This window comes from Cupressus sempervirens, chromosome 10 (genome assembly GCF_028749045.1).
Source record: "Cupressus sempervirens isolate cs-2001-9-10 chromosome 10, ASM2874904v1, whole genome shotgun sequence".
Taxonomy (NCBI): Eukaryota; Viridiplantae; Streptophyta; class Pinopsida; order Cupressales; family Cupressaceae; genus Cupressus; species Cupressus sempervirens.
Genome location: NC_143127.1, coordinates 270,501,962 through 270,516,224, shown reverse-complemented (window position 1 = coordinate 270,516,224; position 14,263 = coordinate 270,501,962). Strand labels below are relative to the sequence as shown.

The following is a 14,263-nucleotide window of genomic DNA, read 5'->3' as shown; positions in this document are numbered from 1 at the left end:
AATGAAAATTGTGCCACCATCGTCATATGTGGACGCGTATAACAGAGCATTGGATCTTGAAAGTGAACAGAAGACAAAGAAGAAGAAAACTAGCTCCTCTGATTCTGATGACGACGAGCCTGTTGGAGATGATAGCAGCGATGACGAAGGTAGCAGCAAGAAGGTTCATGCCCTACAGAAGGATATGGTTCGCATGATGAAGGAGTTTAAAAACATGCAGAAGGAGCCAAAAGGCAGTGAACTGTGGTGAATGGAGTGTAAGACCAACGGTCATACTAAAGGATCGTGTCCAAAGAACCAATTTTGTGACATCTGTCAAATCATGGGCCATTCGACAAAGGACTAACCCTTTAACCTGAAGACAAGAGGATCTCCGCAAGTGCTTCTTACGCAGCAGGCTTCCCCATCGGGCAGTAACGGAAATGCAAACATTGATGGTGCCACATCCGGAGGGTACAGGAATAATAGCAGAGGGCAAAATAACAACAATGCAAACAATAACAATAATAATGGGAGCCGAAGTCGAACTCAGTATGATGCAAACGAACGGCCAATCATTCAATGCCGAGCATGTAATTTGTGGGGTCATTTCGTGCGGGATTGTACAGCGGCAAACACACCGAAATTATTATGCAGATGGTGCGGACCCGGCGGTCACGAAGATTCCAAGTGTCCAAAGTCTGGAGTAAACTTGATCAATGTTGGCACAGATGTAGAGGAGGTTCTGGCAATTACACAGAAGCAAGCGGAGGAAAAAAGAAAATTGAGGGAAATGCAGGCGGAAATTGGAAAGGCATCGTCAGCAAGGACATCTCAGTTGAAGGACATCACCGGCACCTTGGCAAAGAACTTCGCAGAACAAAACATTGTATGGCAAATCTTACAAACAGAGATACCGGTAAAGATAAGTGACCTCCTCACAATGCCCCAGTTACGGACGGCCATTCTGAATCATACACCGTTTTCGAAAGCAATGGAGGACACAGGAAGGGACAGTAGGGAAGTGACGACAACAGACCCAATGCTGCTAGCACTCACCTCCGGATGGCATCTGGCGGTCGTCAAGATGGGGATTTTGGGAAATGTTTTGACAGAGACAATTGTTGACGGAGGGTCCAACATGAATGTCTTACCGGAGGATACCTGGAAGAAGTTGGGAAAGCTGACGCTGTGGCCACCTACATTCCAGTTGCTCACGGCAGACCAGCACAGGATCAAACCGTTAGGAACCTTGAGGGCACAACCAGTAACCATTGGTACGCAACCATTTTTATTAGATTTCGTAGTCATTCCATTGAAAAAAAAAGGATATGATGCTATTCTGGGACGAGATTGGTTGGTGCAAGCAAAAGTAAAACATGATTGGAAACGAAATACCCTATCAATGGAGCGCGGAAGCAAAAGATTCATAATTGACCTGCACACACAAATGGTTGGCGAGGAGGCAACATCGTCAGATTCTGACAGTGAAGGCGAGAGTGATGACGAAGGAAAGAGGAGAATGGAACCGGATGAAGAAAGAGTATTGAGACTTGACGGAGGATCGAATGACGACGACCTGGACTCGGTGAATGGCCTTTACCACCAGCTATAACAAAAAGAACTCCGCCATCTTAAGACTCTTCCGCGGGTTGCAATTGGAGGACAACGTTCCCGCGCATTAAGAAGAGACAGAGTCGAGCTTAAAACTTAATTTATGAAGACTGCAGAGGCAGTGTCAAGTGTTTGCTGTTAGGGATTAGCGGACATTATTCCGTGCAGATCAAGCCAGTAGCCGATATCAAATGAAGTTTTTTCTATTACCTCCTAGAGTCGTTCGAACGGAGGCCTGGGGAGAATCGATTCTGTGTGCCGTGACAAGTTGGCAAACCAGTAACAGACAAACAAAAGAGAGGGGTTGCTAAAACAAAAAAAAAAATGACGACAGATTCAAGTTGTTCAGAATGAGTTACAAATGATGCCAAAGGAAAGGGGATGCATCCGTGGTTGCCAGAAAGGTGTAGAATCGGCAGAAAATGACAAAGATGGTGTGCTCCGTGCATTTCTGTGTGGGTTGCGAAGTGCTAACACACTTAGGGCGCTACCCCTCGACCCCGCCAGAGGCGTTGCCCCCTAGACCCCCAGTCGTTGCGGATATTAGTCGTGGGAGTCTGACCAGTTGAGAAGAGTTGAAGTTGCTGTAGGCATGGACTTTCTGTGTACCAGAGGCAGTGGGAGCAGGTGTTGGTTGTGAGGCTGTCTTGGTGGATGCGTAGAGAGCTCGGGAGGAGCTGTTCATCCAGTTGGAGGCAGTGCAGCGACACTTGGCTTGGGGTACCGAGGAGTTGGACAGAGAAAGCAGCACAGGTGGCTATCAAGGTCAGCTTGAGGAGACAGTATTGTGTTAGCAGAGGCTACACGCACGGGATGAATGTGGAAGTGATGGGACAGAAGCAGATTTTTCTTGTTGCAATAAGTTCGTTAATGTATTTTGTTTGTTAATTTGTCTCAGATATTTTGTTAGTCGTCAGGAGACGACTGTTTTTTTGGGGGGGATGGTGTCAGCCGACTGGATGGTTCCGGCGGTGTTTTTGTAGCCAACGGATTGACTGTCGTCGGTGTTTTGTATTTTGTAGCCAATGGGTAAATAGTTTGTAGCAAATGTAATGTTGTGGCCGACGGAACCCTTCGGGAAGGTTCGGCAATAGTATTTATATCCCGTCTGGGATCATTGTAAATCATCAATCATCTACTATTACGGATATTATCAAGCATAATGTATGTCTGGCATATGCGAATAAATTCTGCTATTCTATTCTATTATCTGTATGCATTGATTTCTTTACCAGTACGGCAAACAATCATATATTTAAATTAGTATGTATATGCATATATATAAATGATTAGAAATAGCGGAACTTTAAATAATTCAAATTATATCTCTTAATGGGAGGTGACCATGTACACTTGGCGCCACCTTTCAAACATGGTAACCTTGAAACCGATGTTCTTGGAAACTGTCATCTTGAGCAAACCGGACATCAAGGTCACGGCTTGCTTGAGCCAATACAAGGGAAAAGATATATTACAGCACGTTTGGCTTTAGACGAAAACAATCTTCTTCATCTCACTAGAACAAAATACTTCTTAAGTTCAGATTGCTTGGTTCTCATTGAAATCTTCTTAATCACCAACAAGAGTTGGCTCCAAGCTGTGCGGATTTGAGGCATTAATCTTTCTGAAAAATCTTTACCAACCAAGTTATGTTCTATGACTTTGCATTCAATTTCTCTATGGCCTACTTGTTTTCGAATCTTTGCATTTTGTTATTAACCAATTAAAGGCCGACATACGACTTCAATGTTTATTTGTTTTCCTCTCTATCACGAATTCCATACTAGAGAAATACTGTAATATACGTCTAGTTGTTACAGGAACATAACACAAAATCGCATGAGGATGGTGCACGCAGTACATCCGCCAATGGATAGCAATCCATGCTCATTATAAAGTTTTATATTAGAATGAAAATTACTTTCTCCAAGGACTCACTCTAGCTGATATAGCCATTGAAAGAGGGTAGAGAGGAGTGAATCCCTGTAAGGGAAAAGTAACAGAAATCAGATCTTCGATATATCCATAACATGGTAAACTATATGATGATTTGCTAAAAGAACATCCAAGATAGCTCATTGTAATGACCCTGCTCAAATCTGATCCCAAAATGCTGATAAAAGTTCAAGAAAACACTTTGTATACAAGGGTCATATGACTGATATAAAATTTCAATTTACTTTTATGGCTCTTTCCTTCACTTAGCATCAATAAGAATGCTTGCAAGAAGACTCTAAATTGACTAAACAATGACCTAAGATGAATGTGCAACTTATTTTGACAACAACTAGTAATTTTGACAAACACTTGGGATGCAACTTATGATGGCATTAATGCACTTATAGCCAAGTGGCATTAATACAAACACTTGGTATGCATAATTATAACATTATTTATGCCAAAAAAAAGAACCTACAGCCAATTGACATTTTGTCAAACAATTGGCATGCAAACTAATAAGCTAATCATGAATGATAAATACATATTCAATTACACTATATCAGACCAGCAAATTATGTCTCCTTTATTGCACACAAAATGTTAACTACAATGCTAATATGAAATGGCCAAGACTCTTGGCTTACATCCGCAAGAATAATGCTTAAATCTGTTACAACTTTCACCTACAGCCTTACCTTCTAATATGCATCTAAATGATAAGAACAATGCATGAAATATCCAAAGAAACCTGATTGTAGATGGCTGTAATAATTTTTTTTCAATGCTACTTTTCTGCTTTACTTTTTCCAATCTGTTTTTTCACCTGCTTTTTTTGGATCTGCTTTTTTGCTTTGGCTTTTCGAACTGCTTTTTCGGATCTGCTTTTTCGGACTGCTTTTTTGGATCTGTTTTCTCGGACTATTTTTTCGGATCTTCTTTTTCGGACTGCTTTTCGGATCTACTTTTTCAAAAACTCAAACCCTCAGGTAATCTGCGTATAGAAATTAAGCCCAACTTGAAATGGTTGAATACCACTTCCAAAGTGCAACCCTTTAGAAGATCTTCCACTTCCTCAATTATGCGATCTACTGGGAGGTATCATTCCCAAAGACCAATAGACTATCTGAAACGCTTGGCTTCACAATAGACCATGTAATTGTATTCACAATCTGATGTCAAGAGAAATGATAAAAATTGGATGATGAGAATGAAGCCCAGGATGCCTATTTATTCTTTTTCTCCACTTTCTCCATAAACTTCTAGAACATTATTTTTATTTTATTTATTAAGTGACTTTATAAGATATTTTTCAAGTCACTTTATTACCTTTTTAATATTTATTTATTTGATAACTTTATAGATAATTAACTAAATACCACTTATTTATTTAATTAAAATAATTAATTAGTCATCCTCATAAAATATTCATTATTTTGGACAACTTAATTAATTAAATTAATTAAACCAAATTACCGCCAAAACAAGGACATTATAGTCCGCCCTCTTGAAATTGCTTGACCTCAAACAATTCACCACCTAGATCCCACAAGAAGAACTGCATAATGTCCCTGTCATCGCCAAACAACTCCTGCAACATTTGCTCAATCCATCTGTCATTCTATTGTACCAACTCAATACCACCAACGCATTCCGCTGGCCTAAGCGGAATGTACAACCCAACTCCGCAACAATGGTGAACATTCCTGAATGAAATTGTACCCAATATGGAGAATCCACATACTGTACAACTCTGCAGATTACCAGCCACTGTCTCATAACCATAACTCCCATGCATCGCTGATGGCGAATAGTCATCACATGATAGATAGCAAGAACTAGAACCCAAACCAAATCTGACGGCCATCAAGTCCTCAACACTTGGGTCCAATGCAAACTGATGAACATACTCTGCAGTATAATGCTGATTAAAAGAACCAACCTCAGTCGATAGCTCGCCATACACAGGTGGTGCAACCCACTGCTTCTGATCACTAACCAAGCCAGAACTAACTACTACTTCTGAAGATATTGCCCAAGGGAGTAGTGTCACTAGTAGGAACCATGGCAACTGCCGGCTCACCAACATCACACATGATCTTTGATACAACATCACTAGTCTCCTTGCCATTCGTAGTACAAACCACCACCAAGTCAAACATACCTCCATGCTCAACTGCAACGCCCAACTCAACTGAACCTGCCTCCAGTGGAAATGAACCAAACATGCCAAAATTGGTATCGAGGACAGATATCTCCTCATCTCCACTGCCTCTATCAACCTTGACCATGGACATCCTCGGATCACTACACACCGCGGTCTGTGACTGTACAGAATCTGGTAAAGACTGAAGTCACTCTAACTCTACGGTCACCTCAACCAAATGAAATTGTGACTCCTTGAAAGCCAACTGTGTACTCTCAAGGAACTCAGAAGTCACCTCAAGCTGTTGAGTAAGCTCACTCGCCTCATCTTCCTTGACCAATAATGGGTCATATGCTGTACTGCCCCACTCCATAAGATAATCTCTGTTGGCTACCAACTGCATATAATTCTATCTTAGAATCCGGATAGCCTCCCATAAAGAGTGGATCTCTTTCAAGGAAAGATAACTGCCTCCCTGCTCATCACTAGTAGGAGAACCCCATCCATAAACTGCTAACAACTCACGAGTAGCATCGAAATGCTCGCAAGCGATAGCAATGTCTCCCTCACTAACTCTCAGCTGACTAGACACATGATTGTGTTGGCTGGTCGAACTCCTATACTCTATCCCTGATACATTGTCCAAAGGAGTAACCTCAGAATAGCTATCATCTGTAATACTACCATCCAAATTTTGTAGACCAACTACTGAACTCGTATCATCAAATGGAGTGACTAAAGCATCAACATAAACCTTCGTATCAAAGGAATCCACTGAAGAGGCTAAGTCCTCAACATTGTTAACAACATCCTCCTCGGTGTCATCTGTAATAATCAAATCCTAGGACTCTTCTGTAAACTCTGTCATAGCTGAGGGATCATCAACCCATTCCAACAAGAATGGTCGACTGGATACATGAACAATGCCCAACACAGGTGTATAAAAACTAATTCTAGCATCAGACAAGCTACTGGCATGGATGAGAACTACACCTGGTAAACTACTAATCAAGTCCATGATAGTGCAACAGATACTACTACCAAAGAATGATAGATATCTCCGATCAAAACAATCCCAAGTACTGAGATAAGGATTCCAACATCTAATCCATGAACGAAAATCAACTGGCAACTCAAGTAAACTCCTCACCTGAGTAATGTGAACAATACCAACTGACTTCACGCACCTGTTTACTGTACCCACTACAATCTCTGAATCCGAAGTGTGAATGCTAGACATACTCACATCATCATCAACATGTGACCCGACTGTAAAAGAAAACTGAGTCCCTGCCGTATGCGCTAACTCTTGAACTGAACTCACCTCGAGACAAAGGTCGTCCACATGTCTCTCAGAATCCTGGAGAGCCAACTGAGTATACATCAAGGAATTCCGAGTATCCTCCAGCTCATGAGAAAATTGGTTGACCTCCTCTTCTTCTTCAATGCATCTAAATAGATCCCCACAAGATTAAGGAGATGATCGCGATCGGAAAGTAGGTGTATGTAACTTACCTTCATTGCTTCCAAGCCTTCCTTGATTTGTTGTAAGTCGTCGCAAGAAGAACCTATTGTGACTCCTTTCTGTCTCTCCTGCAGTTGAATCATCCAAATGTGATTCTCGATCAATCCATGCATCCTGTCATGATGAGATAAAGCCGCAACAATGTCCTTGTCCCTTGTTTTCAGCTGGCTTGCCAAACCAAGTGAAGAGCTACTAACCTCTATCTCATGTGAACAAGCATCCAACTGTGCCTGATACTCACTTTCTGCAAAGTCCTGAATGCTCACTTTCTGATCAACTGTACTATCCTCAAACATGACAGTATCCTCAACTGCTGTAACTTCATCCAGCCCAACTATACTGGAATCACTATCTGTGTCAATCACGCAATCCGGTGTGCCTGTGATATCACCTTCTGATGCAACTGGCTCAACCTGCACAACATCTGTAACCCCTTCTGCCTGTGAAGATGATGCAAATAAACCATTGCCTGAAGATGTGCTAATGTCTACCTGTATCGAATCCGCATGTCTGTTAAACTCCTCATACAAGTTTCTGCCTGTCATAGGGAAGGTACGATCCTTAGGCCTATCAATCAGGCTCTTTAACCACGTACATGCCATAGGTGACAAATTCCTCTCTTTTGTCCAAACATACCATAAGTCTTCTACCAAAAGTTTATAAATTTCATCCTCCTCAAACAAGATTGTGAACATGATGGAGTGCATCGATGCCAATACCCTACTGGGATGAAACTCATCCATAATATTCCAAAATGTATTAAACATCCTGCGAATGTCACTAATACAACCCATTGCCAGCATAATATTTTCAAATCTACACCTTGCAAATACTTCAAGTAATCTTGCCCTCTTTGTGAAATAACGGTCCCGGATGTTGTCCAACTTCTCGAAGCTTTTTACCATGGCATAAAGTACCTCTCTCATAATCTGATCATCATAAGAATTAAGGCTAGCTATTATCCTCATGATTTCACTAATGCAAGAGAGAGTTGTAAGTCTTATTACCTCATCATGATGTCTCAATAATCGGGGCTTAACCAATGAACCAAATGCTGGAGATAAAGCTGTTTGCATAGCATTGGGTCTTGACTGATCAAACTTGCCTAAATAAGTTTCCAACTCCTCCAAAGTTCTTAGAAGGTCCTCTGTTCGCTGAAATGGACAATCTAATTTCCCCTTTACATTGTGCATTCTTTCTTCCAAATCCTTGTCTCCTGTTAAAGCCATACTGATAATTGAATTCAATCTGAAATAACCTAATCAGGCTAGCAGGAAACCGCTCTGATACCACTGTAATGACCCTGCTCAAATCTGATCCCAAAATGCTTAAAAGTTCAAGAAAACACTTTGTATACAAGGGTCATATGACTGATATAAAATTTCAGTTTACTTTTATGGCTCTTTCCTTCACTTAGCATCAATAAAAATGCTTGCAAGAAGACTCTAAATTGACTAAACAATGACCTAACATGAATGTGCAACTTATTTTGACAATATTCAATGCATATATGTGACTGAAACCATAGTTGGAAAACTCGCCAAATGCAAAAACTCGCCAAGCCCCCCAAAAGTTTAATCGGGAAAAACTCGGCGATTTAAAAAAAAAACTCGGGAAAAACTCGGGAACCTAAAAAACCGCTGAAATTTAATTAAAAATACATTTATTTTGCAAAATTTAATGAGAAGATGCATCTAATAAGTTAATTAAAGACAATACAAAAGAAAGAAACAAAGTTTAGATATATATAAATGCATAATGCGTACAAAATTGCATTCTCATGCAGAATGCTCATGGTAGGAAGCAAAATAGTAAATTACTAAATAGTTTCAATTTGTCAAACTAGAAGTAAATACTAAAAGTCTAAATACATCAATACAATGTCAATCACATCTTCCTCTTTCCACTTGCACTAGCAGGAAAGCGAGGGGGTCTAGTCCTAGAAGAAGTGCCCCGCACTGGGATAGGGCGTGAGCTGCGTGACTGTGAACTTTGTGGCTGTGCCCCCTCGCTCGACATCCCTACTGACTGGCTCGACGTCCTAGAAGAGGATGCATCTCCTCCTAATGGTAATGCCTGATCCTCGCCTGAATCATCATCATCCTCGTCCTCATCCTCAATGTCATCCATAGTGAACTGAAAATCAGTGTCAGCCTCCCCCTCCGTGGCCTGCCTCTCCAAATCAGCGATCTCATCTGGTGTAAACAATGGACTTGGCTCCTGTGCTGTCCAATCAGAATAAGGATCTATCTCATCTAGATCAAGCGGACCAGGTAGTTCTAAGAGTTGTGACTTTTTTATGCGCAACTTAAGATTATAGTGCACATAAACAAGGTCATTAAGCCGTTTTTGAGTCATTCTGTTTCTTTTCTTTGTATGGATGGACTCAAATAAGCTCCAATTGCGCTCACAATGGGATGAGCTACAAGGTTGGGATAGGACTCTGAGAGCAAATTTCCTTAAATTGGGGGTATTGCCACCCCAACTTGCCCACCAAGCATCTGCAAAACAAAATTTAAAAAGTTATAAAGCAATAAAAAACAAAATCAGAAGCACAACTTATCAATTAGCAAAAGTTTTAAAGTTTGACGCTTTACCTGGTGCTTGAGTAGATCTTGCTCTCTTTGCTAGCATAGAAGAGAACAAAGGACCCCTTGATTCCACATAGATTTGTTGTTCGGTCACAATAAGGTCTCTCTCCTCTTCACTTAATATCATTCTCTCAATGCATTTAGAGAGACCTTCCATGACCTCTCCATTAGGATCTGAGTAGGAATCATCAGCCCTAAAACAAATAGAAAATGATATCAAGTCTTACTACACAACCTTAAAAAGTAAAGTATAATAAAGACTTATTAAAATCCCAACTTCAAGGACAATCAATTATCATAGTACCTGAATTTGGGATTGAGGAAGTAGCCTGCTGCATGAATAGGTTGGTGGAGCATATTGTTCCACCTCCTATCAATTATTTCCCAAATGGGGTCAAATCTGAGACTGTCCCCGTAATAGTAACTTCTAACAGCCTCTTTCGCCCTATCCATGGCCTCATAAAGACCTCCCATTGGGGATTGCTGCCCATCACATGCGCGCAAGACTAGAACCAGGGGCAGAGACATCTACATTTGAAATTTGAAAAATACAAATTAGTTAATAACATAGTAAGTTATGAATTGAAAATGAAACTTGAATACACTAAAAATATAATGAAGTTACCTCCACAATCTCCTTAGCCTTTGCAAAAAAGCTATCATCAAAGACTATTCGTGCCACAGCTTCTCCTTCGGGCTTCTTTGAGTAAGGTGAAGCAACCCAATCAACACACACAAACATTTGCTTCAAAGCCAATATGTGGTCAAGAATACTTTGCAACGTTAAGAAGACCGTTGCAAACCTTGTCATAGCAGGTCTCATCAAATCTTTGCTTTTAGTGGCTTTTCTCATCAAACTGAGAACCCATGGGTGATTATAAATATATTTCGTGACTCGCCTAGCATCTTCCACAACTGGACTCACCCAATCAAGTTTTCCTATGTCCTCCAAAAGAAGGTCAAGGACATGTGCTGCACAAGGTGACCAAAAAAGTGTGGGATGCCTCTCTTGGAGGATTCTACCTAAAAGATTAGCAAAAAATCAATAATCAGTAACAAACTTTCCATATTTAGTATTTACAAATTACATCAAATCTAAATTGAATAATACCATAGCATTACATTCATGATTCATATTGATTCAAATATAAAAAATTAAATCTACCTGCTGCCACATATGCTGCTGCATTATCTGTGATTATTTGCACCACATTCTCTATTCCCACCTCCATGACAACATTCTCCAACATTAAAGCCAATGTGGCTGCATTTTTCACTTTGTTGGAGGCATCGACAGATTTCCAAAACACCACATCATCTTTGCAAGCAATCAAGAAGTTAATAATGGTTCTACTTCTTCCATCTGTCCACCCATCAGATAAAATGGTGCAGCCATACTTCTTCCACTCTTTCTTTTGGTCTTCTATCAACAATCTTGCCCTACCAACCGCTTTGTCAAGCAACCTACAAAATTTAAGTGTAATATTAAATAAAGTGTAAGTGTTAGTAAAAAATTAGGAAATAAGTTATAACAATTAAGATTTAAAATATAACAATGAACTAAAGTGAATCTCAATTATTTACAATTACTAAATAGTAAAATACTAACCTTCCACTCATATCCTTGCGATTAGGCGGCTTGTACCCTTTGCCTGATATTGTCATTGCATTCACCATATTGACCCAATAGGGACTATCAGCAGCATTCATTGAGATATTGTTGAAAAATCAAAAATCAGCTGCTGCAATATCAGTTTGCTCATGCACCTCCTTAAACCATGCAGTGCCCTCTAATGATGGTTGTGCTCCAGGTGTGTTCCTGGGCACAAAATAACCACCTATCCCTGATGGGGATCTGGATGGTGATGATGAAGAAGTAGGAGATGTAGAAGAAGTGGAACGGGTAAAAGAGAAATTTTGTTTGCGGATCTGTGGGCCACAAAGAGATCCTGGTATGTTCTCAAGTGCTTCTTCTTCCTCTTGCATATCAAAAGGAGCTCCTTCAGATTCAGCTATGGCTGCCCTCATAGCTATTTTTGCCCTCTCCCTATTCAATTTTTTCTCTTCAGCAGCTGCAAGTAGGGCATGGATGAATCTTTTTTCTTCATCAGTTACCTTGAGACAAGGATTTGAGTCATGTTTCTTTATGCCTGCAAGGTGGTATTTGAGGCGGTTTATGCCTCCAGAAATAATTCTCTCACAGGGAATGCATATCACCTTCCCAATATCATTTGGATTTGGAGCTTCATAGGCATACCGCCATGCCTTATCTCTTGCATTTTTAGGCTGAGTGCCTATATATCCAGATGGGCATGGTGTTTGTGGCCACTCTTCTTGTGGGTTTGTCATTTTTTTAATGGTTGACCGCTGCCCTACACATAAATATATAGAGAAATGAATAAACAAAGTTAGAACTTAGAAGCTAGGGTTTCAAATGATTCAAACTTCAAACTTGAACCATATCCTTAGCAAACAACAAACTTCAACCATATCCTTAGAAGCTAGGGTTTCAAATGATCCAAAATGATTTTAAATGATTTGAAAACATTTACAAAAAACAACAAAAACAAAAGAACATTTGTTATAAAACTATAAAAAAATTTCAAACTATGATAAGATGAACATACCTGGAAAGAAATTTGTCTTCTAAAATCGGTTAGAATCCTCTACAATCCACTCAAATCCGCCTTGAATCACTTGCAATCAGCCAAGAATGCCTCCAAACCTTCTTCTCTTCACTCCTCAAGGTTCTAAACAATGCAAATACAAGAAAGAATGAGAAAAAACACACTCACTGCCGCTTAAATCCGTCACAGGCCGCGTTCACCAGTAAATCGCGAGTTTTTCCTAAAAACTCGCCGAGTTTTTGCCGAGTACTCGCCGATTACTCGGCGAGTTTTTACCAGATTGCCGAGTTTTTAAATCGGCGAGTTAACTGGTTAAAAACTCGCCGAGTACTCGGCGAGTTTTCCATCTATGACTGAAACTACTTGCAATATGCAGCTACAACAACTAGTAATTTTGACAAACAATTGGGATGCAACCTATGATGGCATTAATGCACTTATAGCCAAGTGGCATTAATACAAAGTTACAAACACTTGGTATGCATAATTATAACATTATTTATGCCAAAAAAAGGAACCTACAGCCAATTGACATTTTGTCAAACAATTGGCATGCAAACTAATAAGCTAATCATGAATGATAAATACATATTCAATTACACTATATCAAACTAGAAAATTATGTCTCCTTTATTGCACACAAAATGTTAACTACAATGCTAATATGAAATGGCCAAGACTCTTGGCCTACATCCGCAAGAATAATGCTTAAATCTGTTACAACTTTCACCTACAACCTTACCTTCTAATATGCATCTAAATGATAAGAACAATGCATGAAATATCCAAAGGAACCTGATTTTAGATGGCTGTAATAATTTTTTTTCAATGCTACTTTTCTGCTTTGCTTTTTCCGATCTGCTTTTTCACCTGCTTTTTTTGGATCTGCTTTTTCGCTTTGGCTTTTCGAACTGCTTTTTCGGATCTGCTTTTTCGAACTGCTTTTTCGGATCTGTTTTTTCGGACTGTTTTTCGGATCTGCTTTTTCGGACTACTTTTCGGATCTACTTTTTCAAAAACTCAAACCCTCAGGTAATCTGAGTATACAAATTAAGCCCAAGTTGAAATGGCTGAATACCACTTCCAAAGTGCAACCCTTCAGAAGATCTTCCACTTCCTCAGTTATGCGATCTACTGGGAGGTATCGTTCCCAAAGACCAATAGACTATCTGAAACCCTTGGCTTCACAATAGACCATGTGATTGTATTCACAATCTGATATCAAGAGAAATGATAAAAATTGGATGATGAGAATAAAGCCCAAGATGCCTATTTATTCTTTTTTTCCACTTTCTTCATAAACTTCTAGAACATTATTTTTATTTTATTTATTAAGTGACTTTATAAGATATTTTTCAAGTCACTTTATTAAATTTATTAAATATAAAGTTAACTTTTTCATATTTATTCATTTGATAACTTTATAGATAATTAACTTAATACCACTTATTTATTTAATTAAAATAATTAATTAGTCATCCTCATAAAATATTTATTATTTTGGACAACTTAATTAATTAAATTAATTAAATCAAATTACTGCCAAAACGGGGACATTACACTCATGGCTGTCCATTATGTACCTATTGTTAAGTCAAGCGGTGGTGATTGGGTACTAAAAACCCATCTAAATCCTTGGCCAAGGTCGTTTAGAAGCATGCTTGCCTATTTTGATCACAAGATGTCGATGGTGCCAGTTAATCAGGCATGCCCGCCTATTACTGAGCGGACATTCTAAACACTGATATGCTCAAATGGTCGGACTATAGTGCCCCAAGCCTAACCCAGGGTAGGGAGGGCTTTTCTTGTTAAAAGATTATGTGGGGATTTATAAGGTCCAGGG

General features: G+C 39.6%; 2 protein-coding genes across 5 annotated transcripts in view; both read right to left on the bottom strand.

The window, feature by feature from the left end:
* OVA1 (methionyl-tRNA synthetase / methionine-tRNA ligase / MetRS (cpMetRS)) overlaps positions 1 to 14,263 on the bottom strand; it is a 263,112-nt gene that overhangs the window by 140,123 nt on the left and 108,726 nt on the right. The window lies entirely within an intron of this gene.
* LOC149533689 (uncharacterized) lies at positions 8,926 to 12,713 on the bottom strand. 2 transcript variants are annotated; one of them, XM_089806778.1, is made up of 7 exons: positions 12,421 to 12,713; positions 11,403 to 12,165; positions 10,959 to 11,257; positions 10,419 to 10,816; positions 10,098 to 10,321; positions 9,800 to 9,987; positions 8,926 to 9,703 (listed from the first exon to the last, which is right to left on the bottom strand). In XM_089806778.1, the coding sequence occupies exons 2-7, from the start codon at positions 11,501 to 11,503 to the stop codon at positions 9,090 to 9,092; spliced, it is 1,824 nt and encodes a 607-aa protein (XP_089662904.1). In that variant the 5' UTR covers positions 11,504 to 12,165; positions 12,421 to 12,713; the 3' UTR covers positions 8,926 to 9,089. The 2 variants fall into 2 exon arrangements, with proteins under 2 accessions (XP_089662904.1, XP_089662905.1); XM_089806779.1 differs by lacking the exon at positions 12,421 to 12,713 and having other exon boundaries at positions 11,403 to 12,320.